Source organism: Halichoeres trimaculatus, unplaced genomic scaffold, assembly GCF_033239565.1.
Source record: "Halichoeres trimaculatus isolate MK-OKI-2021-1 unplaced genomic scaffold, fHalTri1.1 fHalTri1_scaffold_1, whole genome shotgun sequence".
NCBI classification, from domain to species: Eukaryota; Metazoa; Chordata; class Actinopteri; order Labriformes; family Labridae; genus Halichoeres; species Halichoeres trimaculatus.
The window spans coordinates 5,459,771-5,482,406 of NW_027437179.1; the positions used below are offsets into that span (position 1 = coordinate 5,459,771).

The 22,636-nt window shown below is 40.6% G+C and overlaps 2 protein-coding genes across 2 annotated transcripts; one reads left to right on the forward strand and one right to left on the reverse strand.

Annotated features, from left to right (window-relative positions):
- Positions 1 to 6,118: 6,118 nt before the first annotated feature.
- On the reverse strand, positions 6,119 to 12,466 carry oser1 (oxidative stress responsive serine-rich 1). The gene is made up of 4 exons (XM_074677118.1): positions 12,421 to 12,466; positions 11,493 to 11,602; positions 8,210 to 8,326; positions 6,119 to 7,432 (listed from the first exon to the last, which is right to left on the reverse strand). Exons 2-4 carry the CDS (start codon positions 11,567 to 11,569, stop codon positions 6,541 to 6,543), a joined length of 1,086 nt encoding a protein of 361 aa, XP_074533219.1. The 5' UTR covers positions 11,570 to 11,602; positions 12,421 to 12,466; the 3' UTR covers positions 6,119 to 6,540.
- A 3,588-nt stretch (positions 12,467 to 16,054) lies between these two features.
- On the forward strand, positions 16,055 to 22,324 carry manf (mesencephalic astrocyte-derived neurotrophic factor). The gene is made up of 4 exons (XM_074680493.1): positions 16,055 to 16,300; positions 17,783 to 17,910; positions 20,285 to 20,426; positions 20,750 to 22,324. The coding sequence occupies exons 1-4, from the start codon at positions 16,213 to 16,215 to the stop codon at positions 20,932 to 20,934; spliced, it is 543 nt and encodes a 180-aa protein (XP_074536594.1). The 5' UTR covers positions 16,055 to 16,212; the 3' UTR covers positions 20,935 to 22,324.
- Positions 22,325 to 22,636: the final 312 nt, after the last annotated feature.

Consider the following 22,636-nt stretch of genomic DNA (forward strand, 5'->3'; position numbering starts at 1 on the left):
GCGAGGGCGGAGGTTTCATCACACAGCCTGAGTTGTTCTCAAACAGGTGAGTGTGGTAGGCTAACATTAAGGCTACATCTGCTGACATCACTTACTTTAACATTAATAATCCTATGAATATTATAGAATATCTTATGCTTATTTTACTGGTGGCAAACACTGTGTTTAGAGTGTTGAGAAAATCTGACACTAGTGTCATTGTCCAGTCTTAGGCCCTGTTGACACAACAACATTTCACCCCAAAATACAGAAACATAGAGAAAAAAAATCTGTGTTTACGCAGAAAGGCTTAGGGGCTGGAACCCTGTAGTAAGCATGTCAGGCCTGTAGGTGGCGCTACAACTGTCTTGTTCAGAACCATCTTTTGGTAGATCTCCGCTGAAATAGAGTTGAGCCGATCATCTGGTGTATTGATGAATACTAAGAGCAGAAGTGGAGCAACAGATACACATTTTGTTAAAGACACAGCAGATGAGGGATGGAAATCAAAATCTGGTTCCTGTTGAGAATCGATGAGAAATGTTTCGATCTATGGATATCGTTAGCTTTTGTGCTTCACGATTCCCTTAATAATTCTTTACATTGTGCTGAAGCCGCCGGGCCTTACATTGACTAGTCTGCTGCAGCTATCTTAGCTTAGCAGTTAGATAGCGTTTCCCAAGAAAACTCTGATTCAGGATTTTCAGCTTGAAGTTTTACTGAAGAACTGACTTCATAAAGAAATGTACATCACTCTCTCTCAGAAGATTCATATTCAGTACATTCGAAATGGTATAAATCATCTTATTTACCAAAATAACAAAATAGCGCAAGCTTGATGCTAATGGCAAACTGCATTGATATGCTAGCAGTTAGCATACATAAGTATAATTTCAGCTTCAGAATAGAATTTTAACTTTCATCACAGAAACATATCACATCAACTCTTTGTAAAAAAATACTGAGAATTTCAAATGTCAAAAGCTAACAGGCTATTGAAAGGCTCATGGCTGACGGAAAGCTTCCAAACAACTTAAACCATTGCTATAACCACTTTGAGACACTAGATGGCCTACTTGAATTATTAATATATTACACACGGTACATCAACTTCACATTGTGTGCAATTTTCCCCTTTTTCTGTATAATTATGCCCAGAAATATCCAGACTTAGGGACCAATTACATGTTAATAAACTTATTCAATGCTGTTGACACAGAAAACCTGCAAAGCTGCTTTTTGTACCAAGAAAATTCCCTACATGAATTAATAAGAGAATCGATAAAGAATCAGATCAAGAAGCAGAATCGATAAGGGCATCGGAATTGACAAAATCTCATCAATTCCCATACCTACAGCAGATTCAGCAGATTGAACAGCCCAAGAACAACATTATAGTCCACGACGATCGTAACAATGATACTGTTGTATTGTTGTATGTGTGACGCAGAGCGTGACGTCGGCATATCCACTGAAAACGCCGGCATATGTGTTTACACGGCAATGGTGGTAGCAGCGTGTCCAAAAAATTGCACCCTGGGGGCTGTTTTCAGAAGTTTGCGTTTCAGGTCGGCTAGGTCTATTTAGAAGAGAGACCGAAACGCAACAATACTTTGCCTTTCATCCTAAAACCATGTAAATGGCCCCTTGGCTTCCTAAAAGTCCTCCTTTTAACAGTTTTTCAACTTGGGAGCTCTCTTAAGGCCTAAGATGCTATGTGGATAATGCTTATAGAATTCTAGGGAAAATCTTAGAATTCAAGGAATTCTGAGATTTTTACTAAACCTTGAGCTACTTTTAGCCTTAGGATGCTTTGTGAACATGGGCTCTGATGTGCACCTCCCCATAAAAGTAACTCTTAACAACTCAAATCAGGCTCCCTGTGATTGGCCTGCTGTCCCCTGTATGATAACATTTCCAAAATTGCCTCACATAAGCCAAACATTTCATCTCCTTCTCTTCTCCCCTCCTGTCCTTCCCTGTGATAGTTTCTGTATGACAAACACGACATGTATCAGCTTCAGTTTAACATAATACGCTCAAAATCTCTGTAAAAAAAGCAGCAAAAGTAGTAGGACCAAAACAGAGGATCTGACCACATGACTCCACACTGCCCCCATGAGTTTGGGAGGATATTTGCAGACTAACACAGACACATTGACACACAGGTATGTAATGTTATAACTGTATCAGCCACTACAGCATGGAGTCATCTCAGATGAAGTACACTCCAGGGTAATATCTGTTAAAGGCACATATAAAAGAAGTGAGATCCAGTTCATAAAATAAACAACATCAAATAACCATTCATAGTTTGAGATTTTGGGGTTGTGTGGTTGTTATGCAGCATCCAGCCAATCAGAATCCAGGATTTAGAACAGCCTGGTGATGAGTGTAAAGCTTCCTGTCTTAATAATAATGTTATTATGAGATGATGAACAGTTTTCTCCTCCCATGTGGTCGCCAGTGAAAGCTCTCTGTGAATCACGCCCTGAGCTCCTCTCCTGTGGTTCTTGTTGTTTGGACAGTTTGTTTCCTGGGACTCATTTGTTTGTGGTCGTTGTTGCATGTGGGTGACCAGACTGAAACCACAGCAGCTTCCTGTCATCATATCAGCTCGATATCTGACTCACAGCATAAATTATCCTCCAGAGAGAGTGAGACTTCTGTTCCCACGTCGTGGAGCTGAGATGTTGAACTCTTCAGCTCTTGGTAAGTGATTCAGGGAACAGAAATTGTGAAGTGTGAATCAGATCTGATACTGCTGAAGCTTTTTTTAGCATCAGAGTTAAAGAAAATCTGAGGAGGAAGAGTCACACAGAGTGAACACTGATGAAAAATCACAAGATTGAGAAATCTCAGTAAACAAACATCCCGTGAGAGCGAGCAGCTGTGTTTCTTCATGCAGCTCCGTTGGTCCTGAATAGACTCCAGTTTTTCTCTTTGTGCCGTTTGGCTCGAGGTGGAGGGATCGTTTTCATCCCTGGACACCTAAAGAAAAGAGACACACCCTCCTGAATCATCTAGGTCATACAGTGAGCTCTGAAACCTCACAGAGCTCAACACTGTGCTGGGAAACATGCAGGGGAACACATGGTGCTGCTGCCACCTGATGGACATCTTTGATACTGCATGTCAGAGTCAATGAGGGTCTGAATTTCTGTTCTGTAGAAATAAAAATGGAAAGTCGTCAGTATCACTGTTTGAAGAAGTGCTGCTCTTTTTGTGCTTACAAATACACAGAAATTAATTAAATTTTCAGGTTTTTCCAAATTTGCCTCTATACAGGAACTTTTTCTCTGCCAGAATTATGTAAACAGTGACATCAACTTTCTGAAAAATTTCTGTGGTTATAATGGCAGACAGAGGAAATGGGTAGCATTTTAGAGCTTAGTGTTTTTGAATCAGTTTATGTCTCCTTTGTTTTTGTTTTTTTGTTAAAGGGGGTGTGAGGAGTTTCTAAGTGATTTAGAAAAAGTCTCCCTATGCCTGATCATAATCCACACTTTAAAATGAGATTATCAGCACCAATATAGGTTATTTCTAAATGCTACTTCCTAGCTTCCGATCGGGTCAAGCAGGACAGCATGTCTATGACAACACCATTCCCACTGACAAAGTTTATAAGTGAGAAGAGAGATCTGTGTTTTTCTCTGCTGAAAACAATTTCTGTGATTAATTTTGTAGTGATGGTGGACACTGGAGCCTAAATGTCGGACAGAAAAAGGACAGAAGAGCAGAAGAAAGAGAAACAGGAGAGAGATAGAGCACGAGCTAAAGGCTAACACAGGAGTTAAACTGTTTGTGATAATGTGGATTCCAACCTACATGCAGCAGTTATGTCTTATGGACATGTTAGAGCGCCAGGCTGAGAGTAGAGCTAAATTTAGCCTGCTATTAAACTATGGTAGGGACTGATTAAGTTAGCTTGTTGACACATTTCACAACTTAGCACTACATAACTGTTGATAAATACCTTACCTTTTTGCGAGTAAAAAGTTGTCTTGACCAATGAAGAGTAGAGCTAAAAGATCTGATCTCCATTCATTTTTTTAAACAAACACATCCACGCTCAGAGTCACGTCTTCACGACAGTGTGCAGCCAAAAGGTGTTGCTACAGTTGAATTAAAACAGATCCTTCTCACTCACTCTTCAGTGTAAATCACCATTGATTATTAAACAGGCACGGGCCCGACTCTTCATTTTACAAAACAAGAAAATTTGAGTAGAAAATAATATGAAACCAAAAAAATTCACTGAAATCAAATGTTTTAATCCATACAAGGGTGATCAGGATCACAGTAAGTGTCATTAAACTGGCACAGTACTCAGTACTTATGCTACAAAAATAAAAAAGACAAATAATATAAAGTTTACAAAATCAAACTTGATGTGCTATGAAAACATTATCATGATGCTGCTTGAAACCAATTCATAATACTTATAAGAAAAAAATATCTAAAGAGATTGATTGTAATGTTACAGATAAGTCTTAATCTGCCATGAAATAAAGCATTATTCATTCAAGGATGAAAATTTTAAGTCGTGATGATAAAATCATCAACCAAAGTCTTAAGAAGTAGGAACAAATTAAAGTCGTAGTACTACAAAAATAAAAGAGGTTGGTAACACTTTACTTGACGCACCTCTGTATAATGCATTATAAGTGCATTTATAAAGCATTATAATGCCGATATAGCTCTGTATAACTACAGTTATAAACACGCATAAATGATTATAGTGCTTTATAACAATAATCATAACACACTATACAGCATTATTTCATCGCTTACAAGGTCAGGTATCATAATATACTATAACTGTTAGAAACTCACTGACAATGCCCATATACATATTGAATTATACTTATTAGTGCTGCACGATTTGGGGAAAAGGTGCGATTTGCGATTAGGTGGACAATATTGCAATTGCGATTGTGCTTGCGATGTAATAAAAAAAGTAGTGTCATGATGAGTCTACAGACTTTCTTGGTTATCATAGAGAAAAATCTGAATTGCATGTGCTGACATTGCAATTGCGATTGCGATTGCGACTGCGATTGCGATAATCGTGCAGCCCTAATACTTATATTCATGATATGCTTATAAACGTCTATATCTATCATTATAAACACCCATAAATGATATACCAGTAAGTATAATGCATCAAAGCAGTGATTATAAGACACTCTTAAGAGTTTTATTGATGCTAAGTTTGATAATAAAAAAAAAGTTTAGCAAAGTTTTGTTGTTCTTGCATAGAATAAAAGAGGTGTATTTTTCTTCAAGAAAACCACTTCTAGTGGCTTTTGACCAGCTTGTATTGTTACATTAGCCTATACCTGAACAGTTTCATCACTTTACTTGAAGCACCCAATGAGCATTTACAGTAACCTATAATCACATTAATATGATTATACCAGTGATTATAATGCATCATACCAGTGATTATAAGACATTCAAGGTTTATAAGAATATCATGAATATAAGTATAATTCATTATGTATGTGGGCATTGTCAGTGAGTTGCTAACAGTTATAATGTATGATAATACCTGAACTTGTAACCGGTGCTTAAATGCTGTTTAGTGTGTTATGATTATTGTTATAAAGCATTGTGATCATTTATGAGTGTTTATAACTGTAGTTACACAGCGCTATAATGGCATTATAATGCTTTACAAATGCACTTATAATGCGTTATACAGAGGTGCGTCAAGTATAGTGTTACCAAGAGGTCTTTGAGCCTCAGCCTTTTTTGTGGCTGCTTGTTGAAGAAATGTTGAGCAGATTTTCTTTTAAGCATCTTTTAATCATTAAGACCCTGTCCCTCATGAAGCAACTCTACATCTCATGAGGATCAGACTTCTGACAGCATGAGGTTCACCCTCCAACAGGTGTCTTGGGTTAGAATTCAGCCTGTGGCCTCTTTCTCGCACGTAGTTCCCCGATCTCACCCTCTTTCCTACTCTGCACACTCTCTTCTCCTATCTGATAAAAGGCGTAAAAAAGAAAAAAAAATCAGCTTTAAACATCATGTAAACCACAAAAGAACCCATCAGTGAAGAAAAGAGTCATCAAAGAATCACAGCAAGCTGTCCTTATGAAACTCCTGAGCTCTGTTAGTTTGACTGAAGACAAATCGACGACATTTGTTCAGCTTTTTTCTTTATTGAGTGAAATTAAATCCAGACACAAACGCTCAGCTTTACATGTTTGCATATATTCCTGCTTCAATGTCCTTCTGCAAGAGGCTGCACCAAAAGCTTTGGCAACTTGATCTGTAAACTGGAAAACAAAACTCAAACAGCACAAAAAAAGGAGAGGGTCAAAAGTCAGAGCTGACAGGAAACACGTTGGTCTGACTCGTCTCTGTCAGTTCAGGTGAAATGAGGGTGAAGCTCAGAGGGCGGGAAAAACGAGTTAAATCAGTTAATGTTGTATCTTTAAATTACAACTCTCATGCCTGCACTGTTCTCTAACCACTACTGACATTCCTCAGAGGCCACCGCGTCGCTCCACAGCAGGAAATCTCTTTGCTTCTTATATTACTGTGATCTGTTTAAGTGTACATCATCTCAGCCATGTGCGACATCTTCTTAGGGATGTACAGATAATACTCCATGTAGCCTGAAAGGTCCTCTATCGTGATGTCGTCCACGTAGCCGCGAGCCTGCTCTGAACACGAGCGAGGGGAGCCTGATGAAGACAACGATGACGGTGAGGAACCTGCGGCAGCGTTGGCGCTGAGAGTTCTGGTTGGGTCCGCGTGGCTCGGCAGGCTCCTCTCACACTCGGAGATGACATTTCGGAGCCCGGTGAAGGAGTACACCTCAACGCCGGCCCAGCCCTGTTGACTGGACTGACACTGGCACTGAGATTCAGCACCCTGTGCGCTCTCCTCTGGAGAACCTGAGCTCTTCTTCCAGGTGCAGGAGCAGGGAACGTGTGGACTGTCTGCAGAGCTGCTGCTGTGAAGCTCTGACAGGGCCCTGAAGTCAGCAGCTTCTGCTGGTCCGGTTTTTGCTCCAGATTCTGCTCCTTCACACACACTTTTCTCCTGGACACCCGCCTCGCTGACCTCTGCAGAACCAGCTCCATCCTTTCTTGATGATGTCACCAAAGCAGAAACAGCAGCTGGGATTTCTTGTGTGTCAAAACCAGCACAGGATCCAAAAATCAGAGGAGAGATGTGGCCTGGGGTGCCTGAGGAGCTGAGCTCTTTCTGGGCCTGAACAGAGGCCGAGGGGGCGGTTCCTCCATCAGCTGCAGGTTGGGGCTCTGCAGCTTCAGGGACTGTCAGGTGATGATGCTTCAGGCAGCCACTAGGTGGCGACAGTGTAGAGGCTGCAGAGGAGCTGCAGTAGGTGAACTTAGGAGGCTGCAGGATCGGGGACTTGGACCTCCGACGGCGCTGAGTTCTGGATGCTCCTCGAGATGATTTCCTCGTACAGCTGAAGATGGAGAGGACAAAGATCAAACATGGAGTCATGAGGTCTGTGTTCAGAAACCAACAGCATGATTAAAACCCTTTCTGATGACACACTGGTTTCAATTCTGTCCCAGCTGTGAGGTCTACAGAGTATATTTATGTTAATTGTATTGTTTAAGATGTTTTATTGAGATCATTTTGATTGGAGCAGTCATGAGTCACATGGTTATGGGCAGAGAGGTTTGATCTGTAACGCCTCCTGACTGAAGAGTTTCTGCATGTTTTCATGGGTTAATCATCTATTTCGTTCATAAATATTATTTTCTTAGATTTCAGTGTTCTTTTTTTTAAGTCCTGATGTAAAAGTACCGGCCTGGCATCAGTCTCTAAACTATAGAGTCTTCGCTAAAGATGCATCAAACCAGCAGGAGATGAGGAGGTAACTCTACTTTTTTATTTCCATCACTCTCTGTATTTAGTTTAGGTGAATTTGAATTTAGTTTCTACCAAAATCACAGACAACCAAAACAAGTTACACCAACACAATCATAAAACTTGATCCAGAACGCTCCATTTAAAGGGACAGGACATCATAGACCCAAACAGCTGATCAGAGTGCTTCAGTTAGAGTAGAGTGGGAAAAACAGAAACACCCCAACAGCAAAAAGCTCTCTGAGCATTCAGATGATACTTACACTGACATGAATGTTTCAATGTCTTGTAATTAGCTAAATCAATGATAAAGTTGATCCCGTCTTTGACTGTTAACACTTTTTTTTGAGCCGGGACCAGGACTTACCCGTGCCAGTTGTCCTTCGGGCAGCTCAGTTTGGGTTTTGCTCCGCTGGGGTCGAGAGAAGCTCGAGACGCTGCTCTGGGATTTAACGCCTCAGAAACACTCACAGCTCCGGGTAAACTGAAAAACAGAAGAGTAACAAGTTCACTTTCAGGAAACCTGGAGAAGTCTGAAAGAATCACACCCCTGGTTTATATGACACTATGTTAAATACTAACACACACACACACACACACACATATGATAGCATGACTAATCCTTCTATCTTCCTGTTTTAATCTGAGATTTTTCAAAAACACACATGTTTTATAAAGTTATTTTTACCCATGACTTCTAAACATCAGCATGAGGAGGTCCACATTTATCATGAGATTCTTTCTGATAACCTGCAGGAGAGCATGTGTCAGTAGCCACATGCTACAAATGTACGGGTACAATATCTGATCAGTCATTGACATAAAAAAATCACATAGTTCATCTAATGATCTCAGTGTTTTGCCCGATGTTGGAGCCGTTACGTGTCAATTTCCCAAAAAACAGGTCAAGTGGGACAGGGAGTTGTGCACAGAAACAATCTAAAATGTTCAAGGACTTTTTAAATAAAACAAACCCTGTCCAACCCAGATCGTATTTAACTTGACCATGGGAACAAACTGACATGATGAACAAAGCCAGACCAGAAGTCAACAGGCTGGAGGATTTACAGCCAAAACAAAAACGAGGAGACGTTCACAAACGGGTTAGGAAGTGTGGAAACTCCTTTGAAAAAATTAACGAAAATGAGGTGCAGAGCAAACTCTGCAAGGTAAGTCTACAAATCACAAGTCGCTAGGCCTGTCACGATAATCAATAAATCAATTAACCGAACGATAAATAAAAATGTCCTCGGTAAGTTTGCCAGCCTCGATTAACTGACACGTGCATGCATGTTTGTTTTCCTCCTCTCTTTCTACCAAAAAGGCTGAATGAGAAGATGTCTCACTACGTCTGTCTTTCCTAACATCGGGGTGCATCGGTTCTATAACGGATTTAGCAGATTTATAGCGGAGTGAGCATTTGTCAAAAATGTGATCATTGGGGTGAAGGAGGGGCTGCTCGCGTGTACACAAGCCGCCTGCCACAGTCCCAGTGTGGGAATATTTTGCTTTTTATCAGAATGAACAAAGTGTGAGCTCATGAACACCAACGAGCTGATATGTTGCATTTGTTTGAAAATAGTGGCGACGAAGAAGAAGAAGGGGAGGTGCAGCGGAGCCTTGTTCTTTGACAATCCGCTCTTACTGAGGCTGTTGGTCGGCAAAGTAAATAGAAATAAAAGCGACAAATAGTGGCGCTCAAAGACAGCTACATTGCCAAAGAAATGCAGCCCTTCAATACGGTTGAAAGCCAGAAATGTTAAAAATGTTTGACAGACAGTACGGATTGACTGGGAAAAAGTACATGTTACAAACAATTCAGGAACTGTATAAACTCCCTTTAATTTAGGCTATAGTTTTTATTGTTGGTCTTCTTTTGGAGTTTCATTTTTTCTTTAGAGACAGGGTCTCTCAAGTATTAATTATTTTCATTGACATGTATTTTTTCTAAAAGAGAGTCCATTTCATTTTCATTGTATTTTTTTTCTCTTTCTTGTTTGTGGAATTTATTACATTTTTTTGTTTAATTTATTTTATTTAAAAGATCCTGACCTTTTAATTACAGTTAAATACTCTTAAGAAATTAAAGTTTCTTGCTTTTGATATGGTGTACTCACTTTATTATCCCATTTATCATAATTTCATCAATGAAAAGATGGGAAAAAAAATCAAAATAATATTGACAATAATATCGTTAATCTGCAATGATATTTCGGAAAATTATCGTCTAGCAAAATTTGTTATCGTGACAGGCCTACACGTCGTCAACAACTATGGAAAGCCATGTGAGAGCGAGGCATGCAGCAGAAAGTGCAGCCCTGTCCACAGATCAACAGTCAGTGGTGGCTTTGTCACTCAAGAAGTAAGCTTGATGATGGATGTGCAGAGCATAAAAGCCCTCTCTGTCTTTCTCAAAGAGTAATGTTGGCAGGTACGTGTATGTAGCTAAGCGGCGGCGGCTTGTGCGGGGGGAGGGGTGGATCTTTGAATATTTTTCTAATAGTTACGAGCATATATCGAATAGCTCTTTTGCTTGCTTCCCCAGTTCAAAGCAAAGGCATATCATTGATCGTGATTTAACTGTTTTTGTCACCACTTGATGTTCACAAATTATTCAGGATGAGTAACCAAGACGCAAAGCAGAGCATGACGCCACACTGTCTTTGTCACATGATCACAGAATCCACAGATGAGTGACGAGGTAAAAGGATGAAGCTGCTTCATATGACCATTAGAGCTGAAACGATTCCTTGAATGATTCGGTTACAAAAATTACTCAAGTAATGTTCTCCGCCTCGAGGAATCGTTTAATTTTAAAAAAGATCACAGAGTGGTATTTTAAATAGAGCTGAGGCCATATTCAGAGAGTTTTCAGACCCCTCAAGCTACCTCTTATACAAAATAGCAACTAGCAACAAATCTAGCTTCTTTTCTGGAGTTTGGAGACTAATGGGTCATTCTACGAAACGGGTGCCATTTGGGTCCGCAACATTTGATGACATGTACAAGGCACAAAAAATGTGTCAAAGTGTGTTTACAGATTCTGGAGCTACCAAAGCAAGTGCTCTTATTGACATGCTGTATCAGAAAATTCTATTTCTAAAAAATAAAAAAAAAATTCATTTGAAAAATAACTGCTCTTTAACTAAACAAAAATGTATTTTATCCGATTACTCGATTAATCAATGGGATTTTCAGTAGAATACTCGAATACTGAAATATTGAATCGCTGCAGCCCTAATGACCATGAAGATCCCACCAATCCCATGATGCCTTGTAAGCCTCATCACCCCTTTCACATCAGCTCACCTGAACTTTATAATTGAGCTAGCAAAGAAAATTTCTGGCAGGGTTGGGTTGAATTCAGAAGTTAATTGTGTGTGTGAGTTCAGCTTTGGTCAATCCTCTGGCAAATTTAGTCTTTTCAAGCTGGTTTTAAAACTCAGCTACAGGTTTAAAACATCTCTAGAAAGTCAAATTCTCCAACAGCCAGAATCCTTTGCAACAACAGTGGAGCTGGATTTAAACTAAAGTATCAGTTGTAATAACAGGTATCACGGAAAAGGTTGTCGTGTGTATGTGGTGTGATCAACATACCACGCCAACATAATACAACAACAGCAGAAGAAACCAGGGGAAGCCATTTTTACCTCTCAGCATCGACCCTCAGCTTCTTGAACGCCGTCTGGAGAGTTTCTTCCTCGCAGTCCTTCCCTCCTGCCTCCATGGTGGGAGGAGGCCGCTCTGACCAGCCACCCAGCTGACACAGACAAACACAACATCAAGTCAGCATCCAGAAGGAGTAACATACCAATGTGAGCTATCAAATGGCTCCAGTTTGGCAGATTGTATTTGAAGATTTAGTTTTTAAGCTGACTGTGAATCACAGATGTGATTAGGAAACAATGTAAAGCGTGAATAAGTATGAGAGGAAAAAAACACTTGACTTAAATTAGTAAATTCCATTGATGTTGAAGTAGTTTTACTTATGGGGAAACTATTTATGATATCTGCTGTTGCTCTAAATCACCTGAATATTAAGTCCAACACAAAACATTAAATAATCCAGTTTAATAAAATCATTGGATGTAGTGACACATCCCTGATATGTGGACTAAATGAAACATTTTAAGATTAAACAAATATCTACTTTGTTTGTTATCAGGGTTGAATAAATAAAAGATATGATTGGGTTAACATCATGTGTAACAGTAGATCAAAGATGCTAAAGTCAATGCTACTCCTCTTTATCAGACATCACGTGAATAGAGAGTCAGATAAAGCTCATGTTGTGATTTAAACTTCACCTCCACTACAGACGTTGAGCCTTTACAGTAGGTTTATATGAGCCGTTTGAGCTATTTCCACTCTTTTATCACTCAACATTACATATCCATGGTCTACCTGGCAACACCTGCCTGTAAACAGTGCATTTCATAAACACTCACACCCTATTGGCTAAATCGAGGAGCTACTTTAGCAGCTAGGCTAACTGGCTATCTGGTAGCAGGGCGTACAATTGAACGCTTCTGACCTGTTTAGAAACATTTTTCAAACATACGAACAGGTGATACTTACGGTGCAGGATATCCTGGACTCGGTAAAGAGAGAGATATTTGTCGCATAAAGGGTGTTTCCTCAAAAAAACACCCCTAGATGTTGACTAGCCAGCAAAGCTAGCGTTAGCTTCGTCAGGCTAACGATGCTAGCTCCGTGTAGTGTCTCCGTGAAAACACGACCTGTTCCTTATTTACAGGCTACACATGGATCCCTGGACACATCTCCGGAAATCACTTACTTATGAGTATAAGATATAGATACTATCACAGATGAACAGACTCTGAGATCGTGCATTAATCTCCTCTTTCCTCCTCCTTGTTTACAGTCCAACAGACGCAGTGACTCTGCAACAACGCGCAGCCCCGCTGACGTAACCTGCTGAAAAAAACTCCCTGACGTCAACCCGTGGTGTTTGTGCTGCTTATTACCAGGGGCGTGAAGAGGAGGGGGCGAAGGCCCCTGTTCACATGGTCCTTTCTTCGAGATTGAAAGACAAAAATGTGCAAATACTCCTCTTATTCAGCCATTGGTAGGTATATCATATATTCAGTATGGGTAGTTAGAGTTAATGAAGTATTTTTGTCTCATAAAGGGTTTTTCCCTTGATTGTTTGCCATGGGACATGTTAAATGAAGAGCTGCTTGCAGGTAAACGTTCACCCAGAACCTGAAACCTTGAGCCCTGATTGGATATTTGACTTCTGAGAGGGCGGACAGCCTTCTATCAGATTTTTTAAAAAAAATTCTCAATAAAAAGTCAAAAGTTGTATTTAAAAAAATGTTTTTCGCATACAAATACTAATATTGTTACTATCAAACCATTAAAGGCATTTCAGTTAGTATGACATATGGAAGAAACAGGAAAAGACCTAAAACATTTTCTTTAAAATTCTATTTTATCTTGATATTTTTGTCCCCTGCTGGTCAGTATGCCCTGCAGTCATTACTCCAATATGAACCGGACTAAAGGCACATCTATGCCTACATCATTGTGAAGCGTCTATTGACATGAAGCGTGGCCTCATCCAGGGTTTGAATTATTATTTTTTACCATGTGCACCACAACTTTTTAGCTCACATGTATGCACATATTTTATTACCCATATGTAGCCAATAACAGGTTTACAGAGGAAAAAATTCCACTATAACTTCAGCTAATACTGTACTAAGGGTTTATTTAGGGTTGGAGCGTGCTTGGGCATGGTACACATGACCAGTGTGCCCAAATGATCGCCTAACTGGTCTGCCCACAGATCTGCCCCTGAAAGGCTTTCAGGGGGCGAACCAATCAGAGGGAAGGGGTTGCGGGGAGTGAGGAGCCTTAAAAAGACAGCAGCTGAAACAAAGTGTTTCAGACAGAGACTGATACGGTGAGTTTTCTAAAGCAGCAGTGAGAGAAAAACAGGGATTTTAATGAGCTGTAAATCATGTAAAGGTACTATGGGGGCCAGGAGGAAAAAATAAAGACTAATGAAACTTAAAATAACCTCCTCTTTAAGGTCTTCGAAGATCTAGGTTTTCTGAGTGCATTAGTTTCAGTTTCCCAAACCGTAGTTTGGATTCCCCAGCTCAAAAAGTATGGGCTTGGCTCGTTTTAAAATAACCTGTGGATGGATTGGATGCTGCATAAATAGCTTCTTGTTTTAATGTAATATATGAGTGTATCTGATACAGCTTTCAGGCCAAGACATGAGCACTGAATAGGAACCACAATATTACGTCAGTGTTATATAACAGCACCCAGACAGCCCCGTTCTGTGGAGAACAAAGCTTGGCACAGAAAATCAGATCCATATGAGAACGTCTGTCCTCTCAGAGGAACAGAAACCAGCAGAGCAGTGCTGAAAGACGCTGCTTCAAGTCCATCAGCGGATAATAACAGAGTACACCAACTAAAGAGATATGAACCAGAAGAGCTCCCTCTGTGCTAGTTGGTTTGTTATTGTCTATCTTTGGTGTTTGAATGTGTCTACGCAGACTCTAACAAACCATTTGATCAAACGCAGCAGCCCCTGAGCTTTTTAAAGACAAATTACAGCCTTTCTTATTAGAGTCTGGGAGCTATAAGAAGTGGGATGTGACAGCTAGTGATACTAACTAAAAACAAGCATGTATCTTTAAACCAGTGTTTCTTTCTGTGGGGGTCCTTTCTGTAATGTTATTAGACACTTGGTAAAATCTGTCCTGGACAAAAACAAGAACTTTCAGAAGAAGGACTATTATACAGCACTTTTTAATGGATTACTACGCAGTCGCAGAGGACAACAAAGAGCAGGCCTTCAGTGTGGGAGGGCTGTATAACACCTGTCAGTATCAGGCAGCAGGTTTAGCATTTTTTGAAAGCTGTTGTGTTGCAGCAGGAAAAATGGGCTAAGGTGAGAATGTGAGCAACTTTATCTAAACACCACCACCTTCAGATTCGGTTTGGAGGAGTTAATGTCTCATTAGATCTGGGCTATTATGATTCATTCAAGCCAGCTCACACATAAAAAGGCAACAGTGCCATCAAGTGATGGAACAAGAAAGAGCAACACATCAGGTTAAGATTTTCTTTTTCTTTCATTTTAGCTGTGATTTTGCCTTTCAAGTCATGAAAACAAAACAAAAGAATAATTTCTCATACAATATGAATGATTTCCAGCAGGACTTGGCTCCTGCCCACTGTGTCAAAAGTACATGAAGCTGGTTAAATGACTATGATGTTACTGTGCTCCACTGACTTGAACCCAATGAAGAATCTACAAGGTTTTGTCGAGGGGAAGACAAGGGACACCAGACCCAGTAACACAGACAGGCTGAAGGCTGCCATCAAAGCAACCTGGGATGCCTTAACACCTCAGCAGAAACACAGGGTGAAGCAGTTATTAATGCAAAAGGAGTTCCAACCAAGTGTTTTCAAAATATTTCAGAAACATTTCTGTATTATAAATCTTTTTTCTCCTGGCTTATGAGGTATACTAGTTTTATGAGATAATTATTTTTCTGTTTTCATTAAGTGTAAGCCATAATCATCACAATTAAAACAAAAATGATATACTGACAATAAAATACTTTTCACATTTTGAATTAAACTGCCAAAAATGTTAACTTTCACACCTCATTCTCATTTGCTGACACACTTTTATTAGTCCTGAAAATGTTGTTAAATATTGTAAACGTGAAGGGTTTTAGCTTCTTTTTTATCTTTTTATTTTAAGACATTGAAATGACAGAGGCTTTTGAATGAACGTTATACTTTACTTTATTATGACTATTTTTTAAATTTAAACAAGCGAAAACTGTACATAAGAAAACCGTTCTGCATCTTGGGAAAATAAAGTAAAATGAGAATTTTAAAATGCGCAGTTTCGCGTATTTTCTCTTCGATAACCTTCCTCTGTCATACAGCTGACAGAGTGTTGTATTTAAATGTATATTTTAAATATGTGAAATAAGTTTCAAAATGAAGTTTTTATTTTACGGTTTATTCGATCAATGCAAATGTTTTCAGCGCACGCGGCGGATGTGGTCCAATCAGGCGGCGCCAACTGTACGTTGTTCCCAGAGTGTTCTCTCCTCAGCCAATCAGAGCAAAGTGCGTGGAGGCACGCAGGAAAAGTCAGGCCCCTCGGCCAATCAGACGCCGACTTGGCGTGACGTGGCACAGGACAGCCCGTGCAATCAGGAACGTTTGCGTGCTCGTTTTACCGGCGTGTGAAGTGGAAGGGCTCATGAGTCAAACTCTACCAAGAAAGAAAGAAAGCTTGGACTCAGACTGAGAGCTGAGTGTTTGACGTTTTCAGAGACTAAAGTGTGAATTCATCCCGCAGACATGCTGTGCTGGAGCGGGCTGTCGGTGGCTCTGGCGCTCTCCCTGCTGCCCGGGTCCTCTGAAGCCCTGAAGGAAGGAGACTGTGAAGGTAAGGTGGCATGTTAGCTCCAGCTAACAGTTAAAACATCAGTTTCAGCTCTCAGACACTTTAAGGTGTAACCAAACAACAGAAATCTACTCCGAGGAGCACCAAACTATCTGTGATGAGCAGAATCAGCCTGTAATTCAGCAGTGAGGTCGGTATCAGGGCTGATGTGATGCTAACGGATGTGGGTTCAGTTATCCTGAATGGTCTCCTTCACAGGCTGGAGGCTTTCTGTCTTTGGGGCGGTTTATCATAAAACCATCTGAATCAAAAGTAAGATCAGGCCAAAAACACAGTGCGATCAAACATCAACACTCATTTTAAAAGTCTATAGTTAATTTGAAGGTGTAACATAAACGTATGTCGTACTAAAGGACAGAAAGCCAGTGCTTTACTACTGCTCCAGTGTATGATCACTTTGCAAAATTGTGCAAAATTGGGGAAACCCAAAATATAACATCAGTTCCCCAAAATGTTTCTACAGTGGGTAAAATGTTGTTTAAAAAAACACTTGTGAATGGTTCACTGCGATTTAAAACATTGATTTACTCTAAAAATGCTTCAAATGCAGAGGCAAAAAAGTTTGTTTTGTTTTTTTGAAAATAATGCAGGTAAAAATATTTTTAAAAACTGGTGGTACAGTTGACTCTAAAAAGATATTTAAAAAAAAAAGAAAAATACAACTGCGAGGATTTCAACATCTATAGATCATAGTAATTTAATATTATAAGATCCAGAGAATCCGGACAAACCTCTGAGCAAAAGGGACAAGGACCAAAACCAAGACTGGATGGACCAGATCTTCAGGCCCTCAGGCAGCACTGTGTTCAATGCTCCCTCAATGCTGAAAACAATATCTTCAGGTGTTGGAGTAACATATGCTACCATTTAGGCCTTACATATGTCAGAGAGATGATAACAAAACATGTTCTGCACAGAGTACAACAGCATGGCTCTGTAGTAGAAGAGTCCAGGTGACAAACTTACCTGTCTGCTCACCTGAGTTGTCTCACAATGAAAACGTTAGAAGGACCTTTGAATGAACACTTCCTGTGCTGCCAGGTGATAGGATGAGTCATGATTTCTGAATATTCAAATGCAGGTTTGCATTGTTTTTACCAGGCATCACTGTGATGTGACGTAGCCTGTCTGATAGCTAGCTGAAGGTTGCCATTTCAACAGTGACACTTAACATTGATGAAGATTACAGATTCTGTGTGAACATTGCCAGACCAAACAAGTATCATGTTGGTCTACCAAACTTTAAAACGAGAGAGAAAGACAGCTGGCAGGAGCAGGGTCTGCTCTGCTGATCAGTTCTTGTTGCTCATTAAAACCAGTCAGTGATCCTTGGTCAACAACACACCAACTAACATTCAAGCTGTTCTGTGAATATTTCTCTCTGTTAAACTCTCGTCATGATGAAACCTTTACAGCAGCTGCCTGCCGTAGGTTTTTAAATGTTTGTGTTTCTGTTTCCATCAGTGTGTGTGTCCTTCCTGGGGAAGTTTTATCAGTCACTACAGGACAACAACGTGGATTTCAAAGCTGCATCTATCGAGAAGGCGATCATGAAGAGCTGCAAAGACGCTAAAGGCAAAGAGAACCGTTTCGTAAGTAAACTTTAGAGTCAAACTTTACTGTGTGTAGATTTTAGTGGAGTGAACTGAGTGTTCATGATCAGGTTTGTAGGATTATTTTACATCTTTGTTATTTCAGGGGATTTTAATGAATGAAATGCTGGTGTTAAGTTTTTACATCGTAAAACATCAAGATAGTCACAGACTTTAAATTGCAATATTTCAGATCTAAATCCTCTCTGTGTCTCTGAAATACCAGACAGCAGCTGTTGTTATTATTATTTTACTCTTCTGTTCCAACACTTTAAGCATCCAGAAGTTTTAATTTGAAACTAGTTTTACCTCAGGAAGACTTCATGTAAATGATCATTAGCACCAAAGACTAACTCCTGTAACAGAAGGAGCTTCTTCTCTGGTTAAATGATCAGCATAAATTTCTGAAGCTGTGTTAACCCACGCACTGATCTCCAAGAAACTACCTGAAAGTTTCAGACAAACGGAGAGTGTATTCTCACATTTCTTTGTGCACACGGCTTGTCAAATTTACCTCTGATTGAGTCAGATTTATTTTAGTCAGACGCTCTTGTCCAAAGCGACGTACAACACAAGCAAGAATTTTGACAGAATGGAAACGTTAGTGCAACAAAGTGCTTCAAGTTATTTGGCTGCAGGTGCTGCCATTAAGCGCAAGAAGTGGCTTTTTTTTGTTTTCATTTTTTTTCCCATGTGGAATAATGTAGCCATAACTAACCACAATTCATCTCTGCAACACTATCGCCCAACCTTCAACAGCATTCAATGATCAGAGCTGAAAATTCACTAAGAACTGAGTCTGAGAACGTCTGACTCATTCTACCCCTGAGGACAAAGAGGAGAAGGCTCAGATTAAGGGCCTAAACCAGGGATGTCAAACTCGTGCCATGGAGGGCCAAGAGGCTGCAGGTTTTCTTTCCAACCAAGAACTCCACCAGCTGATTCCACTGATTACCTCACCTTCAAGCGGAGGGCAGGGACTAATCAGTGAAATCAGCTGGTGAAGTTTTTGGTTGGAAAGAAAACCTGCAGCCTCTTGGCCCTCCCTGGCACGAGTTTGACATCCCTGGCCTAAACAGACGAGCAGATGAACAGATGGGTCTTCAGACATCTCTTAAAGTAGAAAGAGACTCTGCAGATCGTATAGAGTTAGATCATATAGAGTTATCACAGATTTCAAAGAGGTCATCATGAGTGATAACCTTTACGTCGTGCAGCCAGAGGAGGAGAGATGTAATGATCTTCACCAATTGCCCTGTTTACATGGGTAGTTTTCCTCAATCTGATTCAAATCGATCAGATTCAGTTATCTGATTTGATCTGTACATGAAGTTTAGGTAAAGAGATCCATGTTCAATCCGTGTGTACATGGCCCTAGTTGAATCCAGTTGTATTATTTTTTTTGACCCGCGAATTACGTCACTTTGCCACTACCTGTAAATGTGTAAGAGGAGAAGAGGTGCACTTCCTGCTTCCTGTTCACCTCTAGAAAGATGGATCCACGATATGTTTTGTTGGGGATGTTTGTTGTGTCCAGTTTTTCTGTTTGTTCACCATGATTTTTTTCGTTTGGCCACATGTTGCACTTACGTGCCTCTTATGGACTCGAGAGCGCATGCGCAGGCCAAACAATTCTCTCTATCAACCCAATTCGCTCCACTCAGTCGTTTACACGGAGCATGGAGCGGATTATCAATCAGTGTAGACTACCTTTTACAATCTGACCCGAAATACAATCAGATCCAGGTGAATCAGATTGGCTGAGGTGTTTACATCAGACATTTTTAGTCTGATTGACCTTTCAATCTGATTGTAAATAGGATTTTTGGACCCATGTGAATGGGGCTAGTGTGTTTTTTCAACTCATTGCAGTGAATCAAAAAGAGCTTGTCGTCCAAGTTGTTTCAATGTAAGTTTATGTTAAGCTATTTTTCAGGCTGTTTTTGCCGTTAAGCAGAGAGGACTGGGTTGTGAATAGAGCAGGAAACAAGGGAGGGCGGGGAGGGGCCACAGGTGAGGCTGACACTCAGGCCAGTCGCTGGAGGGCGAACCTCATGGAGTGTTCAACCTAAACGCCAAGCCGTATCTGCCACGCTCCTTAATGATCATTTTCAAAGTGGTATCTGCAAAGAAAGTTTTCTGCATCACGGCACAGATTATGATTTAATTTGGTAGATTTCCTGTAAAAACACCAGACTTGAGATTAAAGTAAAGGAACAGACCCCTGGAGATTATCTGGTTTGAATGCTGAAGAGCCGTCTAAAGTTACTTCGTACTTTTTTCAGAATGCTGCTTTTCCTTAAAACCCTGGCGATGCTTTGATCATGTTTAAACCTTTAAAACAGTCAAACATAGTGTTTTTCTCTCCCTCCAGTGTTACTACATCGGAGCAACAAGTGATGCAGCCACAAAGATGATCAACGAGGTGTCCAAGCCTCTCAGTTATCACGTCCCTGTGGAGAAAATCTGTGAGAAGCTAAAGAAGAAGGACGGACAGATCTGTGATCTCAAATACGGTGAGAGAGGGATTGGTTATCGATTATTAACTGCTCCTCCTGAAACTATTTTACACCTCACGGTTATTTTTATTCATGCTCAGAGCCAGAGGGACAGACTCTTTGAAGGATACGTTACATAAAAGAGGAGAAGAGACCTAAAATAATGTTTTGGGTCTTTTTGTCTTTTTAATTTTAGAGACGATATCATGAGGAGGAAGTTATTAATATGTTCTGTTGCTGTGCAGAGAGACAGGGAAAAGCTTGGGGAAATGAGGGGGTGTTAGAAAAATCAAAAAGGAAAAACAAAGCGGTTTTCTGATTGTCTGTGTGTCGTCCTGCAGACAAACAGCTGGACCTGACCTCAGTGGACCTGAAGAAGCTCAAAGTGAAGGACCTGAAGAAGATCCTGGAGGAATGGGGCGAGTCCTGCAAAGGCTGCGCTGAAAAATCCGACTTTATCCGCAAAATCACAGAGCTCATGCCCAAGTACGCCCCTGCAGCCGCCAAAGCACGGACAGAACTGTAGAAAGGACCAAAAGACTTTGGACTGGACCTGGACCAGGCTGTGATCCAGAGAGGAGGAGGAGGGGGACCAGGAGAGGAGGAGGAGGGGTCTTTGTTTTTGTTCTTTCTTCAAGGTGTACGCTCGTCGGACCATCCCACAATCATCCAGAAGACACGTCACATGAACAGTGTCACAGCAGCCGTGGATTTACTGTAGAGGAGGATTTCACAGAATGATCGAAGGGAAAAGAGCAGGGGGAGACGGTTTCCTGTTCCTGTAATCAAACATTTCACAGTTTGTTGGATAAATCAGTGACTCTGGCTTATATTCTTCCAAACAGAACATTTGTTAAACTCTGCACAGTCTGCACTTCATAAACTCACTTTCAGCCCCTCTTCTGCTCCTGCTGCTGCTGCCACCTGATGGGATGTCGAAGTCACAGAAAGTCATCGTGTTTTTAAAGATGTTTGTGTTCCTCTCACCTTTACCTGAATCTCCAGAGCGCCCAGAGTCAGTGCCTTTAACCGCTCTGACCTGCACATTAAACCAGATCATCCTGAGCTGAGAGGCTGCTGAAAAGATCCTGTTATCATTTAACACAGTTTAAAGTGTGTAGATAGAAAGTTAAAGGGTGAAAGGGTTTTTCTTTTAGGGATTCAAGGTCCAAATGTGTTAAGATTTCATCCAAGTAGTTTTGTCACAATACTAGCATTTCAAACTTTGATACAACAGCAGGGAAAATCAAACAACACTGATGTTTGTTTTGGTCCCACAGAAACAAAAGCTGAACTCCTGAGCATCCTGCCCCAGCTCTGCACACAGGGTTGGTGCAGCTATAATGAAATATCTCCCTGAATCATCAGAGGTGTGTTCATGGGCGTCAGTTTCTGTGCAGCTAAGCTGTGAAGCTTCCTGTCACCGGTCCCCATTAAAGGCTGAGAGGTGGGGCTGAGGTCAACCCACCCACCTGTCAGTCTGCTCATAGTGCCCTTCATGTTGTGTTCACACCAAACGCTAATGAATAAGTTACTCACTCCATCTGAGAGGGCCAAAAGATGTGAAACTTCCTTCAAACTCTGCTCCAGTTTGATAAACCACCTTGTTAACTGAGATACAAGGTTCCATCTCTAATGTGAACTAATATAGGGAACTCAAAAGAGGAAGAGCTCTGTTGCAACTTCACATGATTTACAGCTCAAGTTGTTTCAGGCAGGTGTCTTTAAAACCCTCACTTCAGCCTGTGTCTCTTTTAAACATGACACGTCATTTAGCTACTGTCTAAAGTGCAACATCTGATTGGTAAAAATGAAGCGTATGTTGTGCCAAAAAAAAAGTGCTAAAAGTTGCTGGTCACCGAGGATCCACTTGAGTCTGGCTGCAGAAAGACCAAAAGTCACATACACACCCAGCCCAATTAACAGCCTGGTTAAAAAAACGGCTTGGGCCTGAAACACTAATTTCGCTATCAGCACACACTGTACAGGGGAGTAAATTTTTTTACTAGATATTAGAATCAGTTGATTGTCCAATCAGAAACAGAGCTTGCATGTCTGACGAACGCCAAAGCTCAAGTCAAATCAAATGTGGCTGTGCCCGTGGATTGGCTTCGTTTCAGGTTTCAGGAACAGACAGGTGACTAGGACCATGTTATATACACTCCATGCTACTGTCTCTGTAGGACACTGGGAAGTGCTTTTAAACTTAATAAATGAATTCTTAGCCG

What these genes read in the sequence shown, in the direction of transcription:
- manf (XM_074680493.1), top strand. Translation starts at nt 16,213, where the DNA reads ATGCTGTGCTGGAGCGGGCTGTCGGTGGCTCTGGCGCTCTCCCTGCTG. An exon ending in AAGGCAAAGAGAACCGTTTC is followed by an intron (nt 17,911 to 20,284) that starts GTAAGTAAACTT and finishes CTCTCCCTCCAG; the next exon opens with TGTTACTACATCGGAGCAAC. An exon ending in GATCTGTGATCTCAAATACG is followed by an intron (nt 20,427 to 20,749) that starts GTGAGAGAGGGA and finishes GTCGTCCTGCAG; the next exon opens with ACAAACAGCTGGACCTGACC.
- oser1 (XM_074677118.1), bottom strand. Translation starts at nt 11,569, where the DNA reads ATGGAGGCAGGAGGGAAGGACTGCGAGGAAGAAACTCTCCAGACGGCG. An exon ending in CTGAGGGTCGATGCTGAGAG is followed by an intron (nt 8,327 to 11,492) that starts GTAAAAATGGCT and finishes TCTGTTTTTCAG; the next exon opens with TTTACCCGGAGCTGTGAGTG. An exon ending in CCGAAGGACAACTGGCACGG is followed by an intron (nt 7,433 to 8,209) that starts GTAAGTCCTGGT and finishes CTCCATCTTCAG; the next exon opens with CTGTACGAGGAAATCATCTC.